At 48.7% G+C, this 11,831-nt stretch overlaps 1 protein-coding gene across 1 annotated transcript; it reads right to left on the reverse strand.

Moving 5' to 3' along the window:
• Nucleotides 1-905: 905 nt before the first annotated feature.
• SNRPD3 (small nuclear ribonucleoprotein D3 polypeptide) lies at nucleotides 906-11,798 on the reverse strand. The gene is made up of 4 exons (XM_079943460.1): nucleotides 11,667-11,798; nucleotides 10,126-10,269; nucleotides 2,901-3,093; nucleotides 906-1,151 (listed from the first exon to the last, which is right to left on the reverse strand). Exons 2-4 carry the CDS (start codon nucleotides 10,249-10,251, stop codon nucleotides 1,090-1,092), a joined length of 381 nt encoding a protein of 126 aa, XP_079799586.1. The 5' UTR covers nucleotides 10,252-10,269; nucleotides 11,667-11,798; the 3' UTR covers nucleotides 906-1,089.
• Nucleotides 11,799-11,831: the final 33 nt, after the last annotated feature.

Here is an 11,831-nt window from a genome sequence, read left to right on the forward strand (position 1 = left end):
TGTGGAGCACGGGCTCTAGAGCACAGGCTCAGTAGTTGTGGCGCACGGGCTTAGTTGCTCCGTGGCATGTGGGATCTTCCCGGACCAGGGCTCGAACCCGCGTCCCCTGCATTGACAGGCGGGTTCTTAACCACTGCGCCACCAGGGAAGCCCCCTCCCCATTATTTTTAAAGTCCTGACACATCAGGATCATTTTTTAAAATTAATTAATTAATTTGGTTTTGGTTGTGTTGGGTCTTCATTGCTGTGCGCAGGCTTTCTTTAGTTGCGGCAAGCAGGGGCTTCTCTTCTTTGCGGTGCACAGGCTTCTAATTGTGGCGGCTTCTCTTGTTGAAGAGCACGGGCTCTAGCCGCGCAGACTTCAGTAGTTGTGGCACACAGACTCTAGAGCGCAGGTTCAATAGTTGTGGCACGGGCTTAGTTGCTCCGCGGCATGTGGGATCTTTCTGAACCAGGGATGGAACCCGTGTCCCCTGCGTTGGCAGGCGGATTCATAACCACTGTGCCACCCAGGGAAGCCCTGAATTACCTTTTAATATTGGATTACTTTTGCTAAATGCTGAGTCACTGGGGTTTCCAGGCTACAAGGTCACAGTATTAGGTTTTTTTCACAGACCATGACCACGTGTGTTGTGCTGTTCAAGCTGAGCTGATGGTGCGCCCACAAAGGCTGCCTGAACAAGTGCTGCATGAATGTCCGTGCCGACAAACGAGGCAATCTGTGCACCCTCGGAGTTGTTCCAAGGGCTTAACCAGCAACTGGCCTGGAACAGCAGCTTATGCTCTTATCAGTAACTATGCTACTTCAAACTGGAAAAAAGCAGGACATCTCCCAGGGTGTGAAAGTTTAACCTGCTGCCAAAGCAAACACACACACACACACACACACAAAAAAAACTACAAAATGAACACACAGTCCTTATATTCTCAAAAAGAGAAAAACCCACCACAATTATTTAGTTTAACATTTACCCAGATCTAAAGAAAAAGATGTCAAAAGATAACCTAGGACATATACATACGCACGCACCCCCTGACCCAGATAACCTAAAAGAAAAAAATAAGGGCAAAGTTCTGTCCAAGATAAATTTATCTTCGTTTCTGGAAGATGTTGCCACGTCCCATTCCACGTCCTCTCCCTCTTGCGGCCACTACAAGGTGGGGAAGAGAAAGGACAAGGCCAAGTCAGTAAGGACTCATATCACAGAGCAGCCAGAGCCCTAGGACATGGCCCAGGAAGGGGACTGAAAGGCCACCCCGTCCAGCACCACGCTCACCCCGTCACATTTCACGGGGTAAACAGAGACCCTGGGAGGAGCAGGTGCCTGGCATCAGAGCTGGAGAGCCCTGGACTCCTGCCTTCCAGCCCAGCACTGTTCCCCACCAGAGGCAAGGCCTTGTGGCAAAGGTGGTTTGGGGACCCAGTATGGGAACCATAGAAAAGGTGACTTCTCAGAGCTGGCCCAGGGTGAGCTAATAAAACATGACAGATGCATTTAATTCACACTTAAAATTCTGAAACAAACAGATGTTAAATGTTAATATCTATTAAATCTGGGTGAGGGGTTTTATTATTCTTCGAGCTATTCTGCAGGTGTGAAATATTTTGGAATGGGGGGAAAAACCAAAACCACTCCCCACATAAAGACTGCTGTTCTCTGTGACCCAAAGGTTCTAGGAGACCAGTGGCTTTGAAGAACAGGTGACAATATCCTGATGGCTACTAACTGGAGCCTCACCCCTCTCCTCTTACAGAGCCTGGGGCTGGCACAGGCACAGTGGCTCAGGCAGAGGTCAGCGGGCCGAGGCAGACTCACTGCCAAGTGCCTTCTAGTGCACGGCCACTGGGCTCCTCCCTTTGCTAGAGAAGATGGTATCGTTACACAGTGACAACGAGGGCAGCCCTCCTTGAGGAAGCAGAGAGAACAGCAGCTGTAGCACAAAGCTGGAACTTCTGAAAATAGTTCCTTCTCCAGGACAAAGGTCCAGAGCTTTGGTCCCATCTCCCCACAACTATCTCTCTTCCAGGAAGGGCAAGGAGATTCTCTGATCAGTTTTTCTGGAGGGCATTTTAAAGGGTTACTCTACTGAGTCTTTAAACTCAACATATGTACTGCAGCTAAAGATACTGACAGAGACGCTGGTGACTTTCCTGCACTGTAAAGCCTTTTACCAATAAATACTAAGACAGTTCCTAGCGACTGCATTTGCTTTCTTAGCTAATCAACATGGCAGAACTTTTCAGGACCCACATACAAAACTCTGGTTGGGCTAACCAAGAAAAGAGGTCAGACCAAGTCACCGGGAAAAGGCTAGTCCCACTTTTGGAAAGTGGTAAAGGAAGGACTTATTTTCAAATGTAAGAAGTTTTGAAAATGAAGTCAGCCCCCTTTAGTGGGTAAAGATGGCTCAAAACTGCTTACTTATCTGAAAGTGGATCCCCCCCCCCATTTCCCTTATTTATATTGCGTATCAGGAGACATTCCCAGCCTCAAGAGGAACTATTATCCCATTGCTTTAGGAGTCAGCTAATCAACACCACAGTGCCTCTAGTCAGCAAACTAGGCCAGGGCAAGCTTCCCCCAGACACCCCAGAATTTCTGAAAACAAAGGGCCTCCTAGAGAGTCATTATAGGAGACTTATCTACTCTTTCATTTAAGTCCCCATCTTCTTTCTAAGGAGCCACTCTGGAGTTTGCATAGCTCCTGTGAATGGGATCAGGTGAGGCAGACAGAGAAGGCAGGGCACTTGGATCCCCCAAGACTGCAGGGAAAAGGGGTGGCAGTGGGTATGGAGTGGCTCAGGTCAGGTCCACCCCCATGCCCCAACAACAACAGGGCATTTCTAAAAGGTACACGACACACCCACATGTCACAACCAGTGCACGAGGAGCACCTACCTTGGGCCTTCAGAATAGCAGCCTTTCCCCGACCGGCCCCCGAGCCTTGGTTTTTATTTTTCATGCTCTTTAACATGGGTGCGTTTTTCAGCATGTCAGGCAAAATCAGAAAGCGGATCTTGCTGCCACGGATGTACACCTGCTCCAGCTGTGCCACTCGGCCATCTCTGTATGTGACTGTGATGTTGGACATCTGGAAGGGAACCACCGGCTCATGAGTAAAGGCCAACAGCACCAGTGGAGAGCAGGGTACGTGAAGACAAGCCTTGGCAAAGAGGGGAGTCCAGAAATGCAGAAACTCACATCACTAAGTAAAGCTGGGGGAACTCCAGAGGGCCTATTGTGTGCGCCAGGGACTGTGCTCAGCACTTCACAGAGATGGTCCTAACAGTATGAGATTTCCCCCCCACACACCTTTTTTTTTTTTTTTTTGTGGTACGCGGGCCTCTCACTGTTGTGGCCTCTCCCGTTGCAGAGCACAGGCTCCAGACGCGCAGGCTCAGCGGCCATGGCTCACAGGCCCAGCTGCTCCGCGGCATGTGGGATCTTCCCGGACCGGGGCATGAACCCGTGTCCCCTGCATCGGCAGGCGGACTCTCAACCACTGCGCCACCAGGGAAGCCCGAGATTTCCCATTTTTAAAGATAAAAAAACTAAGGCACTTGTCCAAGGTCCAACAGCCAGAAGGCAGGGGCTCCTGATTCAAATGCCTGGACTGGCCCCCAGAGCCCCAACTCTGCCATCCTCGCTCTCCCACCAGCACGTGATAAACTAACTGAAATGGCTTAGAATTGCTTGTCCAAACCCTGTGTCCCCTCCCGTATCTGCCCAGCACATGGACTGCAAAGGCGCCATGAGGGTTACGAGCGTGCACCAGACGCGGTCCCTGACCTCCCAGGGGACACACTCGAGTAAGTGAGACAGAGCCCCTCTGGCTTGGGTGACAGGGACTGAGAAGTGGGGGTGGCAGTGCCTGCACGAATGGCTCAGAATACAGGACAGGTGTGAGGCGAGAGTTCACACAAAGACCAGACAGGACATGGAGCAGAGGAACTGGGACTGAGGGCAGGGTCGTCACCTCAGAGACTATGGGGCCATGCAAGTTTGTGGATAGAGGCAGGGCAGACAGGGCTAGGGCGGCACCTCGGACAGATGAATGCGTCAACCATGGGATGGGGGGTGGGGGATGAAGGGGGGCTTAGAGGAGAATCCAGCCAGGATACTGGCCGGGCGTGGGAACGTGACACAAACCTGCCAGTGCCAATCTCAACAGGCACCACGTTTATCAGATAAAGCAGCTTATTTTACCAGCCTTCTGGATGGAAAAGGACTACAATTTATTCAGAATGGGTCAAGCCTACATGGGAGAGAGGTGTGCTGGCTCCCCAATTTCTGCTGCTTGTTGTCACCTCAGCCTGACTTGCTCTTTTCTTCAAGTGTTAACTGGCCCCCGTGGCCTCTGCATGAGCGCCCAGCGGCAGAAAGATCAAACACGCTCTAAGGCTGCCCTGCAGCTGCCAAGCCGCCTCCCCTCCAGCACATCCTGGTACATCTCACTCCCTCCTCTGTCACTGCCTCCCCAACCCTCTCTGAGAATCCCTGACAGAGGCTGTTACGGAAGATCAACAACACTTACACTGAGTGCTTTCACAAACGGCACGTGTCCACCTGGGCTGAAGCAAGAAAGAGCCCAGCATCCCTAGTCCTATTACAGCCTAGGAACCAGGCGGGCCGCTGCCTCGCGCTCTCTCCACGGCACCAGCAGAGAAATGGCCGTGCCGTGTATCCCTCCGCCGGGTACACAGCTTGTCAACAAGCCCGAGCTGCGCTCGCATCATGAGCTAAAGGCAGCAACTTGTGTGAACTCGGTTTAAATGAAAGTCAGGCAGGAACACCCCGTCCATTCAACTCTCCCAAACAGCCACAATGCAACACAGATGGCATAAGCCAGGTGCCCAACTGCAGACACTTTGGGGAGAGAAGATCTTAGTACAGACCGTCTCTGTACTCATTACCCACATGTCTGGGGCCGGGGTGGAGAGTGCTGGGTGGCCAAGGATAGTCGGTCACAGCATCCCAGCTGCGGGGCACATGGCGAGCAGCCAGCAGATGTTCACCCCCTCCCTGTCCCACCATCCTCATTTTCCTGTCTGGAACCTGACAGTCAGAACTGAGGGCTTGATGCTTTCAGAGGCAATGGGATCCAACAGGTTTACTCTAGGCCTCATTTTAGAGACTGTCACCAAGTTCACAGACTTGGGAGTCAGACACTTGGGTTTAGATTGGCTCCTTCCATGCTTGGTCACCCTGGGCATCTGGAAGCTTGTCCTCAGAGAGGTCCTGTAATGATTCAAGGACCTATTGTATGTAAAACCCCAGCATAGTACCTGGCACAGAATGTGCATGCAATGAACAGAACCTTCTGGCACTATTAAGCACACAGCCATTTGGAGACAGGTCCTAGTTTGACAAGTTAAACTAAGACTTCAAAATACTTAACAGCACCCAGTAGAATTTAGAGTTTGGTTTCTAAATTCTACTCCCAACCTAAAAGAAAGCAAGGCTCCTGAAGAAATGGCTGATTCCAGAGCTGGGTTAGGGAAGGTAAAAGATGAGCCTGTAACAAGCATCTTATACCAGAAGGTAGGGATGTGCTCCCCCAAAATGACCAGGACACACCAAAGGACACAGGAGTCAGCCTGAGAGGCTCCTACTGGTCAAATCTGGGATAACTGTAACATCAAAATAAACATTGACAGCAATGGATTGTAACACCCTTAACAAAACATATTGACAGTATGAGCCTATATTGATAGTAAATGAATGGATAAATGGGGGGTAAGGGAATGCACTTCCATACAGCAGACCCAATAAATACAGAAAGAATGATGGAGGAAAAACAAAAATTATTCTTTGCAACCGTAATAGTAAAAAGATTCAAGCAAGAATCTTCACGGGAAGCTAAATGGGGCTGAGGAATGGGACAATAATGAGGAACAGAATGCTCACAAGGTATTTACTTAAAGAACCTCCCCACAAAATTCTCATTAGTTACAAAAGGAAAAGGAACATACAGTGGAGAGACCACATAACACCTTAACCAAAAGATCAAGGTTAACATTGTAAACAAGGGGCAAACAGGTGTTTAGGCCTGACTGACCCTCTGAGGAGACAAAAATCACACAATAACAGCCCATAAAAGCATAACCCAAATCTAATTAGGAAGAAGCATCAGAGAAACCCCAATCAAGGGACATTCTAACAAAATAACTGGCCTCTAGTCTTCAGAATCATCAATGGTGTGAAAAACAAACTTGGAGGAACCGTCCCAGACTAAAGAAGCATCAAATGAGTTGACAACTAAACCCAGGAGGCAGAGAGGACTACACGGCCATAAAGGACACACTGTGCACCTGTAGAAACTGGATACACTGCAGGTTAAAGTACTGACTCAATCCTGGAGTTCTTGAATAACTGTACTATGGATACAGTAAGAGGAAATATACACAGATATACACAACATATTATGCAATAAAGGAGTATGATGACTGCAATCCACTCTCAAATAGCTCAGAAGAAACATCTAGGTAGATTTTTCCACAGACCATTATGCCACAGCCAAGAAAAAAGTTCAAATAGTCCTGTCACTGACAGGGTGATCATGCCAAAGCCCCCAAAGCATCATTTCTGCAGAATCTATTAACTATCACTTTTCCCCCACCAAAACGTCTAGGAATTACGTCACTTTAAAGATAATGATATTTTGGATTTGGCCCTTACTCTCTTTTTAAAAAATAACATTTACTGTGCTTTATGATCACAAGCTTAACACATGATTGTCATTTTAAGGTAAGAAAAATATTTTTTTTAATTTAATCACATATAACTTCCCACGAAAAAACAACTATTCACTTTGGTCTTCCTCAAAAATCTTTTTTTGTTTTAAATTTTATTTACTTATTTTTTTGGCTGCATTGGGTCTTCGTTGCTGCGTGCGGGCTTTCTCTAGTTGCGGTGAGAGGGGGCTACTCTTCGTTGCGGTGCATGGGCTTCTCATTGCGGTGGCTTCTCTTGTTACGGGCTCTAGGCACACGGGCTCAGTAGTTGTGGCTCGGAGGCTCTAGAGCACAGGCTCAGTAGTTGTGGCACATGGGCTTAGTTGTTCTGGGGCATATGGGATCTTCCTGGACCAGGGCTCGAACCCGTGTCCCCTGCATTGGCAGGCAGATTCCTAACCACTGCGCCACCAGGGAAGTCCCCCACACCATTTTTATAATAGAAAATGTTATTAAAACCCAACATCAAATGGCAAACACTGAACTCCAGCTGCCCTCTAGCAAAGAACAAGCAGAGAGAGAGCCAAGAGGACACTCTCATCCCCAAAGGGCACACTTACTGGGACTAGGAAGAAAGGAGAACAGCAGGCACCATCGGCCTCCCAGCCCGGGGACATGTGAGTCAACTGTGCTGGGTGCTCATCACAGTGGGCTCAGCTCCGCCACAGCCTGCTGGGGTCTATCCAACGCGCCAGGTTTCGCTATACCCCGTGAGGCCTCGAATCTTGGCATGGGCAGGGTAACAGGCTGAATTGTACCCACCCCCCAAATTCATATATTGAAGTCTTAGCCCCCACCAACATGACTGTATTTCAAGACTGGATCTTTACAGAGGTAACTGGGCCCTAGTCCAATATGACTTATGTCCTTATAAGAAGAGATTATGATACGGACACACACAGAGGGAAGACCACATGAAGATAAAGGAAGAACACAGCCATCTATAAGCCAAGGAGAGAGGCTTGGAATAGATCCTTCCCTCATGGCCCTCAGTAGAACCAACCTTGCAACACCTTGATCTCGAACTTCTAGCCTCCAGAACCCTGAGAATAAATTTCTGTTGTTTAAGCCACCCAGCATAGGACTCTGTTATGGCAGCCCTAGCAGATTAACACAGGTGGAAGGACGTGGCAGGCCCCCACTGTCTGACACGCAACGGCTCATTTATCCTGCACTACAGTCCTCAGGCTGAGGTGCTATTTTTATCCCTGATTTAGAAAGGAGGGAACAGAGGGTGAGGGAGGTCCAAAGCTCACGACAAGTCATACCAGGTGGCAGGCTGCAATGATTCCAGATCCATCACAGGGTCTGTGTGCTTTACTTCACACTGGCTACCATTAGAGAGAACACCAAGGGCACCCGGTCAGACACCTTACCTTCACGTTATAGATGGGAAGTCTGAAGCTCTGCAAACTCAGGAAGCTATCCAAATAAACAGCTGAATAAACAGACGAAGATTCCCATCCTAGTCTTGCATTCTACTCACCAAACTGAAGCACCTTAAAATGGATGAGGATGCCTTCAGCCAGAGGACTGGACCTATGACAGCCATACCTCATGAAGGCAAAGGAGGCCTGGCCCCACCAGACCTGCAGAGAGGCCACCCACCCACCTCTGTGGCGTTAACACCGAGGAGAGAAACCTGCAGTCAACAGATGTCTATTTCCCCAAACACGAGGGAACCCCCAGCTGGTCAACCTGGCAGGAAGAGGATGCTCAAAGCTACAGAGAAATCACAAATAAACCAATGAACCCTGTGAAACAATGGATACTTAGGACACCTGTCCTGCAATATGACCTTGGGTAAGTCACCTCACCTCTCTGACCTTCAGTTTTCTCACCTAGAAAATATCAACAGGTACCATATGTTGACATTTACAATGTGCAAGGCGCTGAGCTAGTTGCCCCCCCCCGCCCCACACACACACACACACACACTCTCTCTCTCTCTCTCTCTCTCTCATCTGATCTTCAGAACAGCCCTGGGGTGGGGGTATTACCCCAGTGGCAGTCTTAGGAGTGCACTGCTCGGACTGGGATCCACCACAGCATTCACCCTGAAGCCACTCTCTTGTCAGGCTGCCAGCCAATGACTGACCACAGTGGGGGTATAGCGCCAGGCCACCTGTGCCCCATGCTAGACTCTTCCAATGAGAAACCTTCCTTTGCCTGGCTGAGACTTCCTCAGAGATACATTCCTACTCAACCCTCCTTCCTTTCCTCTCTCCTTTCCCCAGTGTCAGACCAGCACCCCAGACTGAAAGCTCTCCTGCTCCCTCTCCTTTACCCTTTATTGTTAGCTTTCCCAGTCAATCTCTTGCAGAACTAATTCTGTTCTCATTTTACAGATGAGAAAACTGAGGTGATTAACATGCCCAAGGTCAATCAGAATTCAAAGCCACATCTGATTCCAAAGTCCAAGTTCTTAAGGAGAAATTATGTTACACTTTGTAAAGCGATGCCATACAAATCCACCTGACTATTAACAAAAAGCAATGCTGTGCCACGGGAAGGGCACCACATCAAGAAGTGGCTCCAACATTTATTAACAGTGACGTTCAGTAGATGAGTCCTTTAATCTTATTCTTCCTATCTTTTTTTTTTTTAAGGTTTATTATTTATTTATTTTATTTATCTCTGGCTGCGTTGGTTCTTAGTTGCGGCATGCGGGATCTTTCGTTGTGGCTTTTCTCTCTCTAGTTGTGGCGCACGGGTTCCAGAGCACGTGAGCTCTGTAGTTTTCGGCACATGGGCTCTAGTTTAGACATGCAAGCTCAGTAGTTGTAGCACTCAGGCTTAGTTGCCCCATGGCACGTGGGATCTTAGTTCCCTGACCAGGGATCGAACCCACATTCCCTGCATTGTAAGGCGGATTCTTTACTACTGGACCACCAGGGAAGTCCCCTATTCTTCCTATCTTATGGATGATGAAACTATCACCAAACCTGCTTACCTCACAAGGTAGTTGCTATAAATGCAATCAAATGAGATGCCTCCCCCAAGAAAAATGGCAATAAACACAATATGTGAGCGGAAGATTCTGCTAACTGCAAAGCACTATGCAAACATATGGGGTAAATGAACAGTGGCCCCGAACCCGATGGTCCTCTTGAAGGTAGTGTCACTTTTCTTAAACAGGTCCCCAAAATATGGGAGAAAATGATTATGGGATTGGGAGACACAAAGAACAAAGTTAAATATTCCAAACTTCCGAATGGCTCTTATTTCTACTCACATCCCCAGTACCTGTAGCAGTGCCTGGCACACATTAGGCACTCGGTAAATAACTGCTGAATGAGAACTTCAAAAAGACCCCCAGCCACCATCTTTCTGTCCTCCAAGGCACAGGCTCAAGCTTCCCCCACAGCCTCAAGTGCAAAGCAGGATACCTGGCAGTTCATGTTGTCCTCCGCTTCAATGAGCTTCCCTCGATACACCTCACCAGTGTTCGTCTCACATGTCACGATGTGACCCTCAGCCTCATGCAGGACTTTAATCGGCACGCCAATAGACATCTCGGCAGGAAGAGAGTTCTACAGTGAGAGAGACAATAGTTAGTTCACCTTTCAGAGCCCAAGAAGGCATGTGGCAAACACCACGCCCTCAAGGCCTGAAACTACACAAAACTTAGACAAGATGCCAAAGGTGCGTTTGTTATTATTATTATTATTTTTTACAGAAAAAAGTAGCTTAATTCCTAGCTTGAAGGACCTATCTGGCAAACACATGCAAGATGTGGGTGGGGAGGAACAGGGGAGCTAAAGGGAAAGCTAATGGGAATGAAAAGTTCCTCCCATCTCCCTCCCACTGTAGATCGCTTACTTTTCATCAAATAACTATGTGTTCCCCAATACTGTGTGTTGGAGAAGAGAAGGTTGAAATGCATGTATATTTGTCAACCCTCAGTTGTAGGTAACATCTCTTGGAGAACCTATGACGCAGACCTGAGCTGTCCAAGGCAGTAGCCACTGTCTGCATGCAGCTACTGAAATTAAACTCAATTAAAGTGAAATAAAATTAAAATAGAAAATTCAGTCCCTCAGTCACATCAGCCACGTTTCAAGAGCCCAATGCAGTGGGCACTAAGCAGTGCAGATACAGACCAAAAGATCCAGGCAAATCGAGAAGAGGCAGTGCATTTAATTCAACCCATTAACTGCTCTCTGACCCTCCACCTACTTCACCATCAAGGCTAAAGAGAAAATAGCAAAATGTTCACAAAGTGACAATGTGCTACAAGCAGGAAATGCTTATCTTGGAGGAAAAACATAATCAGGGCAAGAGCCCGACTTGACCTAATTGAAAGGGAAAAGCAGTGGACTTTTTCCGTTCCAAGATGGGCACATCTTGTGTGGTCAAGAGAGGAAAAGGAACAGGAGAGGTTGGGAAAGACAGGCTCCCCTGGTGCGGAGCCTTAGGAGTGTGGATTTTATGCTGAACGCAGTGGGGGAACCACGGCAGTATAGGAATTATCCGATGGAAAGGCATCCGCACTTACAAAATGAATCGAACACGATTTAGAAGCAGGGAAACTTGATAAAAACTTGTGTAACAGTGTAGAAAGCATGAAGGGACCAGTGTCTGAAAGGGGGATGGAGGCTGAGATGCAAAGGGCTTTGAAAAGGATCACCCAGGTAGGATTTGGGGGAAGGAGGCAATCAGTCAGAAATGATCTCAAGACCATTACCTGAATGATTCAAAAAACACCGGCCTGGAGAGGTATAGAAACTGAAGAGCATGTACTTTGGGGAAAAGCTAACGAACTCATTCCCAGGCGCTAGTGAGGCGACGCTCATGTTTCGATGGCCAGGCTTCCCGCTCTTCTCCCTCCCCGAGCCCCGCAAAGCTTCCCGGCAGCGCGTCCTCCTCCAGTCCCCGGCTCCTCGCGGGTACCTCGGCCTACCCTCGCCCGCCCCCGGCCTCTCCTCACCGGTTCCGGTCTCCTCTTCCTTTCTGGTGCGGAGGTGACTCTTGGCGACTGCGAAGGCGTTAAGCGAGTGAATGGCGGGTCCCGCGCTCCCAGAATACCACGCGTTCCCAAAATGCCTCGCGCAGGGCCCGCCCCCTTCCTTTTCCTAGTGGCGGGCGCGGTCTC

The sequence above is a fragment of the Stenella coeruleoalba genome (genome assembly GCF_951394435.1).
Source record: "Stenella coeruleoalba genome assembly, chromosome: 14".
Lineage (NCBI taxonomy): Eukaryota > Metazoa > Chordata > Mammalia > Artiodactyla > Delphinidae > Stenella > Stenella coeruleoalba.

Excerpts from the sequence above, each read along its gene's own strand:
- SNRPD3 (XM_079943460.1), bottom strand. The coding sequence starts at position 10,251 with ATGTCTATTGGCGTGCCGATTAAAGTCCTGCATGAGGCTGAGGGTCAC. Across the intron at positions 3,094-10,125 it reads AGGACAACATGAACTGCCAG|ATGTCCAACATCACAGTCAC; the intron begins GTATCCTGCTTT and ends GTTCCCTTCCAG. Across the intron at positions 1,152-2,900 it reads TGCTATTCTGAAGGCCCAAG|TGGCCGCAAGAGGGAGAGGA; the intron begins GTAGGTGCTCCT and ends CCCACCTTGTAG.